At 36.4% G+C, this 12,532-nt stretch overlaps 1 protein-coding gene across 2 annotated transcripts in view; it reads right to left on the bottom strand.

Annotated features, from left to right (window-relative positions):
- The window catches only part of NAA15 (N-alpha-acetyltransferase 15, NatA auxiliary subunit), a 77,839-nt gene that overhangs the window by 42,477 nt on the left and 22,830 nt on the right, over positions 1-12,532 (bottom strand). For both annotated transcript variants that reach the window (XM_007456878.1, XM_007456879.1), the window contains exons 2-4: positions 9,745-9,829; positions 7,145-7,249; positions 4,736-4,893 (exon numbers count right to left, since the gene is read on the bottom strand). In XM_007456878.1, coding sequence (XP_007456940.1) covers positions 4,736-4,893; positions 7,145-7,249; positions 9,745-9,829 — 348 coding nt within the window. The remainder of the gene's footprint in view (positions 1-4,735; positions 4,894-7,144; positions 7,250-9,744; positions 9,830-12,532) is intronic.

Here is a 12,532-nt window from a genome sequence, read left to right on the forward strand (position 1 = left end):
CATTTACCCCAAAACACCGAGCAATCTGTAACACAAGGATGGAAATCATAACAGAATACAGTTTCAAACATCCATATTGTGTAGCTTTACAGAAGCAAAAACGTATTTCTTAAGAAGCACAATGAAACTTCCAAGATAATCTTGTAATTTTGTAAAAGGTTAAGACCTGGTACCCTTTAATCTACTTACTCTAAGAAAAGAGGACATGGGGAGGGGGAAGGGTAAGCTGGGAAGAAGTGAGAGAGTGGCATGGACATATATACACTACCAAATGTAAAATAGATAGCTAGTGGGAAGCAGCCGCATGGCACAGGGAGATCAGCTCGGTGCTTTGTGACCACCTAGAGGGGTGGGATAGGGAGGGTGGGAGGGAGACTCCAAAGGGAGGAGATATGGGGATATATGTATATGTATAGCTGATTCACTTTGTCATACAGCAGAAGCTAACACACCACTGAAAAGCAATTACACTCCAATAAAGATGTTAAAAAAACCCCAAAACCTATGGGATGCAGCAAAAGCAGTTCTAAGAGGGAAGTTTATAGCAATACAAGACTACCTCAAGAAACATGAAAAATCTCAAATAAACAATCTAACCTTACACCTAAAGGAACTAGAGAAAGAAGAACAAACAAAACCCAAAGTTAGCAGAAGGAAAGAAATGATAAAGATCAGAGCAGAAATAAATGAAATAGAAACAAAGAAAACAATAGCAAAGATCAATAAAACTAAAAGCTGGTTCTTTGAGAAGATAAACAAAATTGATAAACCATTAGCCAGACTCATCAAGAAAAAGAGAGAGAGGACTCAAATCAATAAAATCAGAAATGAAAAAGGAGACATTACAACAGACACCTCAGAAATACAAAGCATCCTAAGAGACTACTACAACCAACTCTATGCCAATAAAATGGACAATCTGGAAGAAATGGACAAATTCTTAGAAAGGTATATCCTTCCAAGACTGAACCACGAAGAAACAGAAAATATGAACAGACCAATCACAAGTAATGAAATTGAAACTGTGATTAAAAATCTTCCGACAGGACTTCCCTGGTGGCGCAGTGGTTGAGAGCCCGCCTGCCGATGCAGGGGACACAGGCTCGTGCCCCAGTCCAGGAAGATACCACATGCCGTGGAGCAGCTGGGCGCGTGACCTATGGCTGCTGAGCCTGCGCGTCTGGAGCCTGTGCTCCGCAACAGGAGAGGCCAAAACAGTGAGAGGTCCGCGTACTGCAAAAAAAAAAAAAAAATCTTCCGACTAACAAAAGTCCAGGACCAGATGGCTTCACAGGTGAATTCTATCAAACATTTAGAGAAGAGCTAATACCCATCCTTCTCAAACTCTTCCAAAAAATTGCAGAGGAAGGAACACTCCCAAACTCATTCTATGAGGCCACCATCACCCTGATACCAAAACCAGACAAAGATACTACAAAAAAAGAGAATTACAGACTGATATCACTGATGAATATAGATGCAAAACTCCTCAACAAAATATTAGCAAACAGAACCCAACACATTAAAGGGACCATACACCATGATCAAGTGAGATTTATCCCAGGGATGCAAGGATTCTTCAATATATGCAAAGCAATCAATGTGATACACCATATTAAAAAATTGAAGAATAAAAACCATATGATCATCTCAATAGATGCAGAAAAAGCTTCTGACAAGTTTCAACACCCATTTATGATAAAAACTCTCCAGAAAGTGGGCATAGAGGGAACCTACCTCAACATAATAAAGGCCATATATGACAAACCCACAGCAAACATCATTCTCAATGGTGAAAAACTGAAAGCATTTCCTCTAAGATCAGGAACAAGACAAGGATGTCTGCTCTCACCACTCTTATTGAACACAGTTTTGGAAGTCCTAGCCATGGCAATCAGAGAAGAAAAAGAAATAAAAGGAATACAAATTGGAAAAGAAGAAGTAAAGCTGTCACTGTTTGCAGATGACATGATACTATACATAGAGAATCCTAAAGATGCCACCAGAAAACTACTAATCAATGAATTTGGTAAAGTTGCAGGATACAAAATTAATGCACAGAAATCTCTTGCATTCCTATACACTAATGATGATAAATCTGAAAGAGAAATTAAGGAAACACTCCCATTTACCACTGCAACAAAAAGAATAAAATACCTAGGTTTAAACCTACCTACATACAGGAGACAAAAGACCTGTATGCAGAAAACTGTAAGACACTGATGAGAGAAATTAAAGATGATACCAACAGATGGAGAGATATACCATGTTCTTGGATTGGAAGAATCAATATTGTGAAATGACTATACTACCCAAAGCAATCTACAGATTCAATGCAATCCCTATCAAATTACCAATGGCTTTTTTTTATGGAACTAGAACAAAAAATCTTAAAAGTTTATATGGAGACACAAAAGACCCCGAATAGCCAAAGCAGTCTTGAGGGGAAAAAACGGAGCTGGAGATCAGGCTGCCTGACTTCAGACTATACTACAAAGCTACAGTAATCAAGACAGTATGGTACTGGCACAAAAACAGAAAGATAGATCAATGGAATAGGATAGAAAGCCCAGAGATAAACCCATGCACATATGGTCACCTTATCTTTGATAAAGGTGGCAGGAATATACAGTGGAGAAAGGACAGCCTCTTCAATAAGTGGTGCTGGGAAAACGTAATGGAAATAAAAATAAAGAAATGGGACCTAATGAAACTTAAAAGCTTTTGCACAGCAAAGGAAACCATAAACAAGACGAAAGACAACCCTCAGAATGGGAGAAAGTATCTGCAAACGAATCAACGGACAAAGGATTAATCTCCAAAATATATAAACAGCTCATGCAGCTCAATATTAAAGAAACAAACAACCCAATCCAAAAATGGGCAGAAGACCTAAATAGCCATTTCTCCAAAGACATACAGATGGCCAAGAAGCACATGAAAAGCTGCTCAACATCACTAATTATTAGAGAAATGCAAATCAAAACTACAATGAGGTAACGCCTCACACCAATTAGAATGGGCATCATCAGAAAATCTACAGACAACAAATGCTGGAGAGGGTGTGCAGAAAAGGGAACCCTCTTGCACTGTTCAGGGGAATGTAAACTGATACAGCCACTATGGAGAACAGTATGGAGGTTCCTTAAAAAACTAAAAATAGAATTACCATATGATCCAGCAATCCCACTACTGGGCATATACCCAGAGAAAAACCATAATTCAAAAAGACACATGCACCCCAATATTCACTGCAGCACTATTTACAATAGCCAGGTTGTGGAAGCAACCTAAATGCCCATCGACAGACGAATGGATAAACAAGTTGTGGTACGTATATACAATGGAATATTACTCAGCCATAAAGAGGAACGAAATTGAGTCATTTGTTGAGACGTGGATGGACCTAGAGACTGTCATACAGAGTGAAGTAAGTCAGAAAGAGAAAAACAAATATCATATATTAACGCATGTATGTGGCACCTAGAAAAATGGTACAGATGAACCGGTTTGCAGGGCAGAGGTTGAGACACAGATGTAGAGAACAAATGTATGGACACCAACGGGGGAAAGCCACGGGGGTGGGGTGGGGATGGTGGTATGCTGAATTGGGCGATTGGGATTGACATGTAGACACTGATGTGTAGAAAATTGATTACTAATAAGAACCTGCTGTATAAAAAAATAAATAAAATAAAATTTAAAAAAAAACAAAAAAGATAGTACAAAGGAAAAAAACCACTTTTTTTTAATACAGTGCCCAACTACTGAGGTAAGATCTATAGAAGACAACTCAAAAGGTACTACATGGAAAAATAAAAATAAAAGAGGGACTAAATAAATCTGATTTAATAGACTGATTTAAGTGTTAAAATATAGCTACAGTGGTGATCATTTTGTAATGCAGAAAAATATAGAACACTATGTTGTGCACCAGGAACTAACATAGCATCATAGGGCAATTAAACTTCAAAAACTCCAACCAACCAATCAAACTCAGAGAAAAAGAAATCAGATTTGTGGTTACCAGAGGTGGGAATAGGAGTGCGATGGGGAGTATGGGGTATTAAATGAAGGTGGTCAAGGGCACACACATCCAATTGTAAGATAAATTAAGTACTAGGGGTGTAATGTACAATATGATTAATATAATTAACACTTCTGTATGATACATGTGGAAACTGTTACAAAAGTAAACCCTAATAGTTCTCAGCACCAGGAATATAATTCTTCCTTCTTCTATTACTTTGTATCTATATAAGATGATGAATGCTTACTAAACAGTGTGGTAACATTTCATGATGCAAACAAAACCATTATGCTGTACACCTTAAACTTATACGGTGCTGTATGTCAGTTATATTTGAATAAAACTAGAAGGAAGCCCCCGCCCCCCCGCACACACAATGTAGCTACTAAGACAGAATATTAGTCTCTATGGAGGTAAAAAGAATAAACACAAACAAACAAACAAACAAAAAATATATATATAAATGTTAATTTTTCACTGAATTGATTAACTCAATCTTATACAGTAATCCAACTCTGCCTCACAGTAAAATAATTTTGAAATCTGATTAGTCCAGTCATAAACACAATCACTACTGGGAGAAGAGAGCAAGATTCAATTAAATTTTTTTTTTTAATGGAAAACTTATTATCAGAAAGTACTCAAAAAGAGTTTTAAATATTTAAACAATATTTCTTCCTTAGAATAAAAAAATTCTCTACTTACCCTGTAACCCTCAAGATCTCGCATTTGAATCTGTAGTAGAGAAAGGTCCCTTAAGATTTGAAGATTGTCTTTATCCCATTTTAGCGCATTTCTGTAACACTTAATGGCTTCATCATATTTCTTGTCTGACCTCTGGAGAAGGCCATAAACATGCCAACCTAAAGGATTTAGTTAAGGATACAACCTCCAGGTCAAGAAATAAAGTTCCAATAATATTCTCTATGAAACTCAGAAAACTACATCTATTTATAAAATTACAAGCTTAAAAAACAGAGAGAATATAAAGACAGAAGGTAGTTTGATACAGTGGGGAAAAAAAGCACAGCTCTTCGAGCCAGAGAAAACAGGTCTAGCCTGGCTTATTAGCTCTGTGACCTTAAACAAGTTAATTTAATCTTATGTTTCCTCAATTATAAAATATAAATAAACAGAAAGTCTATACAGCAAAGCACAGCAGTTTGGTGACAAAATGGAAGAACATATAAAGTGTTCACTGGCTTGCACAAAAACAAATGCTCAATAAATATTAAGAATTATCTTTACTTTTAAAAGGAAAAAGAGGGAATGTGTATCCATGACACGTAATTGTTTTAAATCAAGTGTATTTTCTTTTCCTTAGCTAACAAGGTGCTTGGGACAGACCCGTAGTGCAGTATAAAGTTCCTAAAAATCAACCACTTAAATTTAGGGTGCAGGTGGCCAAAATGTACAGTCTCCTATTCAAAGAACTTCAAATCTAGTAAGGGATACAGATAAGTAAGCAAAATTACAGTAAGTTGTAAAACTGTGCTACAAAGGGGGAAAATATGTAAATAATCCCATTCCCCTAAAACAGGTCTTTTCACTTTAGATCTTGATTACTGCAGGTCACCCATCCTCCTGCCTTCAGTCTCTCTGCTTTTACTCTCACCTGCCAGAGTAACCATTTAAAACACACACAATCAAAAGAAAAAAGTCCACTTCCCTTTCCAGAAATGAGAAATGTTTCTCTCTCAGATCAGATTCCAACTTTTCAGTCTAACATCTACACTCCTTAGCAGAGTCCATAAATACAGAATTTCTAGGGTGACATGTATAACTGAAAATACGTACATAATGTTATAAATTTTATTTGAAAAAAATCTTCATTTTCATAATGTAAATGACAAAGTAAAGGTTAACAAATCTTCCCAGTTGGTTGGAACACGGTTTTGAAAAGCCTGAGATACACTACCCTTCATAATCTGGCACCCATTACCTACCTTCCTATTCCCCGCACCCCCATTTCAGGACTTGATCAACTCTCTTGAGCACTGCAACACCTTTTAACTGCCTTGAATCTTCTTCTAAAAATCTATCCTCAAGGAGGTTAACACTGCTAAAAATTTAAAGAAATTCATGTTCATCAAGAGGAACCCAGTTAAATAAAGCATGGCAAGTACATACAGAACACCACATCAACATTAAAATGATGAAAAGATATCTACAAGATCTTATTAATTAATCCTTTGCTTACCTTTTCAGTTTCTGGTTACTCTCAACTCACTCGCTTCTGCTTTACTGGATTAGTGATAATTGTTGAACAAATTATAACATTTTATGTAATACTCAGAAGTGTTGAGCTTCTACCAAGTATCTTCCTTCACTGGACTCTAAGATCTTTGACAGCAAAATCCGTATCTTTTCTTAGTCTGTATTATTCCAGACTAACACTTGAAAATTTGCTAAGTGTTTCAGCACTTCATTGTGTTAGCCAACAAAATGGGTAAAGAAATATTTGTCAAAAACTATTTAAAAAACAGTAACCCACGATTTTTTCTCTATCTTCCCTCAGACATTTGTACTTGATCCTAATCTCACACTTCCCTTAATAAAATAAAATAAAATAAAATAAAATTCACCTCATATAGTACAGCATTATCAGGGACTATGTTAAGCATTATTAAATCTTCAACATCACCACAGTGAAGTGGGTATGAGTATTCTCATTTAACACATACGGAAACTAAGCCCTAAGCTCACAGTTAGAAAGACGCTGAGCTGAGACTCAACCCAAAGTGAAGCACACTCCAAACCCTGGGCTCTCAATCAGTATACACTACACTGCCCTCTAATACTCCTTATCGTATATCCTTCTCTAAATTCATGCTATGACGAAATCTGCAGGGTACCTCTTTTTTAAAGTGTGGGGAGAGCTTTCATAAATATTTTAAAAGGCAAGTCCCATTTATCTGTGACTAGATACAATGGTAGAACATGGTAGGTATATAAAAATGTTTCCTGTATGAAGGCAGTTGCTATTATTCAATTGAAGAAAGAACCATCTCCTCTGGAGTTACACAGTAAGAGAGATCTAAAACTTCTGACTCCCAAATTGCTGCCTTAGCTCAAGACACCACAATCCAACCTTTAAATATACAAAAAAGATACACACATGACTCTTCAAGTCATTTCTCAAACCTCTACGAACCAATTCATAAGCTTCTTCCTTTTTTCCCAAACAGTTCAATGTTAATCCTTTCATAGCCAGGGTTTCTATTAAAAAAAAAAAAGAAAAAGAACAGAAGAACAAAAGAAAAAGAATTTAAAGATAACTAACAACAACAAAAACGGTAACCATAATCTCAAAAACAAATGTTACATTAGCCTTAATATTTAAAACTTCAAGGAGATTCTGGGGAAAATGTCCAGGTTTTTACAGAATTAAAATATTTGTTAAATTGACAAATGAAGTAACTACACATTTCTATACCTCCCTAGATTTTTTTTTTTTTAGATAAAAAGATACAAAAATGCATGAATATCTGGTAATCCATATGCTAACAAGATAAAATGATTTTCCTACTGTTCAGGGGAATTCCATGACCTTATTAAATTACTCCTTTAAAGTATGAAAAACTTTATCTTGAAACAGACTATCTCTGTGAACCCAAGTTACATAAAGGTTAAATTCACTGTTCAACTATTTAAATATACACATAAATTACATTTCTGGTTTTCATAAATTTATTTTAAAACGATTATTTGGGATTACTATTAAATATACAAGTAAAAGAAGATGTCAGACACCTGTCATTCACAATCCAGATTAAAAAAGAGCTGAGGAAAATATTAATTTTCAGAAAGGAAAAAACAATATTTCTAATTTGACCATGTATATTCTATGAAACACAAATGAATATAAAATATTCATTATGATTAATTTGTATTTTAGGACTACAATTTAAAATTTATAGAAAAATTAATTAGGAATAAAAGATAAGGATTAAACATATTATCCTGAGGAAAAGTCAACATTTATAGTAAAACATAGACAAAGAAATGGAAGCGGGCTTCTCTGGTGGCGCAGTGGTTGAGAGTCCACCTGCCGATGCAGGGCACACGGGTTCGTGCCCTGGTCCAGGAAGATCCTGCATGCCGCGGAGCGGCTGGGCGCGTGACCTATGGCTGCTGAGCCTGCGCGTCCGGAGCCTGTGCTCCACAATAGGAGAGGCCACAACAGTGAGAGGCCCGCGTACCACACAAAAAAAATAAGAATAAGAAAAAAAAGAAATGGAAGCAAAAAAAAAGAAGGAAAAAAATGTGTACAAAATCATCATAGGGCTTCCCTGGTGGCGCAGTGGTTGAGAGTCCGCCTGCCGATGCAGGGGACACGGGTTTGTGCCTCGGTTCGGGAAGATCCCACAGGCCGCGGAACGGCTGGGCCCGTGAGCCATGGCCAACGAGCCTGCCCATCAGGAGCCTGTGCTCCGCAACGGGAGAGGCCACAACAGTGACAGGCCCGCGTACCGCAAAAAAAAAAAAAAAAAAAAAAAAAAAATCATAAATCATGCATAAATTTAAAGGAAAAGAAAGCAAACAAACAAAATATATTTGGCAAGTAGCCAAATTAGCAAGGTACTGTAGAAAGTAACACTTCGTTGTTAAACAGGTAAAAATCTATTGTTGCAAGAAACAACTTCAAGTGTCTTAATTAATGAAAACCCAGTAAGTTTAGAACAAATCATAACTTATGTACTGTTAAAAAGTATTTTCAATTAAATTATGACACTTCATATGCAACCTGATTTCAGATATGTTAAAGTATAAAGGGAAATTGCATTTTAGACACAATGAAAGTTGGTACTCTGCTGTACTGAAACTCTATGGTGACTATACGACTAAAAGTTACATTACCATTATGCATACTTTTGGAATGAATATAAAACAACCTAATATCCAACTGGCTAGCAAAACTATTTTTTAACAAGGAAATGGACAGAGAAAATTTTAGATACTTTATTCCCATTGCTTTCCATCTTTAAACAATTTTATTACTATAGTGAAAGTACACGAGAGTAAAGATAGCTAACAGGGAACTATTGCTCTCTCCCTCTTCAATACTAAGAGAACATTATCAAATTAATTAACAAAGAGCCATGTTTCCTAACTACAAATCAGACCTGTGAAAGCTTACTTTTCCTTTGCTTCTTTACAAGTTTATCCTACAAACATCTCACTGCCCAATTTTCTACCCTCACATAGGCAAAAGCTATGTAAACTTTCAAAATCATGTCTTAACCATGACTGTCTTGAAAAACTAATTAAGGTACAATGCTAAATAAGAAGGTGCTGGTTCATGAGCAAAGACGCAAATGGATACTTTCTGAATGTTTATTGTAAGAAATAAAATTTCTCTAGTTCAACCAAAGTTCTCAAGCAAAATTTTCTTGTAACATTTTAAATAAACTTATTTATTAAACTTAAATTAGCCTATTTGTCTTACTAGGTTCTTTTGCCTTTCCTATGGTGCTAATATTCAAAACAGGAATAAATCAGGACTCAAGTAGATTGTGTTATCATTTTCTTGACAATAAATTCAAAGTATCAGTATTAAACATCTCACAGGAGTCAAGGATAAGAAGGTCCATTCTCTCTGGAAAACAGTCTAGGCAGCTGGGATTAACAGAACCCAAATAAGTGAAACCAGATAAGTAAGCAAAGCCTTACCTACTTATGCTTACAAGCAAGTGTACAGTATTTACACTTACCTCCATGCTCAGCAAATTTGGGGTTAGAGAGGATTTGTTTACAGAATTTCAATCCATTTCTGTACTGCTTATGTTCATAACATCTCTGTCAAAACAAAAGAGAAAAATTTAAGTTTAGCAAGAAATGCAAACAATTTTAAATTTGGTGCTAAATTTTTGATTCTGTTAAATACAACAAAATGATCACGTTATTTCCATATTCACCTAAAGCCCACTAAAACACAGTTAAAAAATAAATAAATACAGGGAGTTCTCTGGTGGCTTAGTGGTTAGGATTCGGCACTTTCACTGCAGTGACCTGGGTTCAATCCCTGCTCAGGGAACTGGATACTGCAAGCCACACTGTGCAGCCAAAATTTAAAAAAAAAAAAAAAAAAAAAAAAAAAAAAAGAAAAAGAAAAAGGAAGGTTCAAATATAGAAAGTAAAAGCAAGACAAGGGGACAAAATATACATTAGAAAAAAATAAGAAAATCATTAGCTTACTCCAAAAGGTCAAACAAGTGTTAATAATGTGAAAACTGAAAAAAAAAAGGAAAGGTGTAGAAATTATATTTTAAAATAACATTTTCTTTTTGCTGAAGGAAACAAGTCTCTGAAGCCACAAGGGACAAACAAGTGCATGCAAATTAACAAAGGGGAAAAAAGACCCACACTATGGCACACCATAATGAAAATTCAAAGCCTGGAAATAATGGTCCTTAAAAACTTCCAGAGACAGGGGCTTCCCTGGTGGCGCAGTGGTTAAGAATCCACCTGCCAATGCAGGGGACCAGGGTTCGAGCCCTGGCCCAGGAAGATCCCACATGCTGCAAAGCAACTAAGCCCATGTGCCACAACTACTGAAGCCTGCGCGCCTGGAGCCAGTGCTCCGCAACAAGAGAAACCACCACAATGAGAAGCCCGTGCAATGCAAAGAAGAGTAGCCCCCACTCACCGCAACTAGAGAAAGCCCATGCGCAGCAACGAAGACCCAACACAGCCAAAAATAAAATTAATTAAAAAAAAAAACTTCCAGAGAGAAAAAAACAAGTCACATAAAAAAGATCTGTAATCAGAATAGCACTGAACTTTTACTCCAAAGTAACAATGGAATATTGCTAAAAGCTATAAAACTACACACAGCCTTCAAAATTCAGAATTCCTTACCTAGCTAAACTGTCAAGTATACATAAGTAAAATGACAGTTTAAAGCTTCTCAGAAAGTTAAAATTTTATCTCTCTGCACTCTTCCTTAGGAAGCTATTAAAAGGAATCAAAACAAACAAAAAAGATAACATGGGACTTAGTAAATAAGTAATCTAATGCAGAAAAAAGAATTAGAGAACAACCACTCCAAAATAAAACAGGATGCCAAAGGCCACCATGGAATAGGTTTCTATCAAGGACAAAAATGGAAAATTTTATTTATAAACACCTAACAGAAATACAGGCACATTTGGGGAAAATGCGCAAAAATGGGTCTATAGAGAACCAGGCAACTGAATAAGTAAGATAGGTATTAACTCCAGGAGAAATAAAGGCTTATATAAGAGAGTGTGGTGGTCTTAGTGGTCTTAGCATAATATTTGGCTCAACAATAAAAAATATATGTATAGTTATAAAAATGTAAATATTTAGTACTGGTTTATCAAAATATTGTGATATAAGTATAAAGAGAGAAAGACAAGTGAGCAAATGTGTGAATGATGAAGTTCCAAGTCCTCAATTTCCATAAACAGAAGTCAACAAATGTCTAAAAGTCATGTATCAAGAAATACTGTTATAGGGACTTCCCTGGTGGTCCAGTGGCTAAGACTCCATGCTCCCAATGCAGGGGGCCCGAGTTTGATCCCTGGTCAGGGAACTAGATCCCACATGCCACAACTAAGAATTCGCATGCCACAACTAAAGATCCCACGTGCCACAACGAAGATCCTGCGTGCCACAACCTAAGACCTGGCGCAGCCAAATAAATAAATATTTTTTAAAAGAAGAAAGAAATAATGTTATATTACTAAGCAACAGAAAAGCAAATACCAGAGAAAATGGCTAGAAGGACTGAGGGTGCTTGATTCTGGTGTGGGAAGGTATGGAGGGGATGGGGAGGGGGGGTGAGTTGACAAATTCTTTTTCATCATAAACCTTTTAGTGCTATCTGACTTCTAACTATCACCATGTGCTTTTATAGCAATAATAATAATTATTATTATTTTATTTATTTATTTTTTGCTTTACGCGGGCCTCTCACTGTTGTGGCCTCTCCCATTGCGGAGCACAGGCTCCGGACGCGCAGGCTCAGCGGCCATGGCTCATGGGCCCAGCCGCTCCGTGGCATGTGGGATCCTCCTGGACCGGGGCACGAACCCATGTCCCCTGCATCGGCAGGCGGACTCCCAACCACTGTGCCACCAGGGAAGCCCAGCAATAATTATTTTTAAAGCACTGTATTCATTACAGAAAACATCTTAAAGATATGGTACCCTATGCCAGATTTCACTGTCATAAGTTTAAACAAATTCTACTCACAATTTTTAAAACAATACATTCAAAATCTGGGAGGGGTAGTTAATGCAAATGGTAATAAAATCATAGAAAAATGTGGAGAAACAAAAATGTAAAATTTTACATTCAGCACCGTGAAATCAACTGCTTAAAGCTCAATGCTACAGCCAACTACAGAGCTGTCCTATAATCAACTATGTACTCACCATCTCTATTTTGTTGTTCACATCTCAAACCTAATACACCATCCAAAACACAACTGATTTTTCCCCCAGAATCTATTCACCAAGTCTTCACCATCTCAAG

This window comes from Lipotes vexillifer, unplaced genomic scaffold (genome assembly GCF_000442215.2).
Source record: "Lipotes vexillifer unplaced genomic scaffold, Lipotes_vexillifer_v1.1 scaffold63, whole genome shotgun sequence".
Lineage (NCBI taxonomy): Eukaryota > Metazoa > Chordata > Mammalia > Artiodactyla > Lipotidae > Lipotes > Lipotes vexillifer.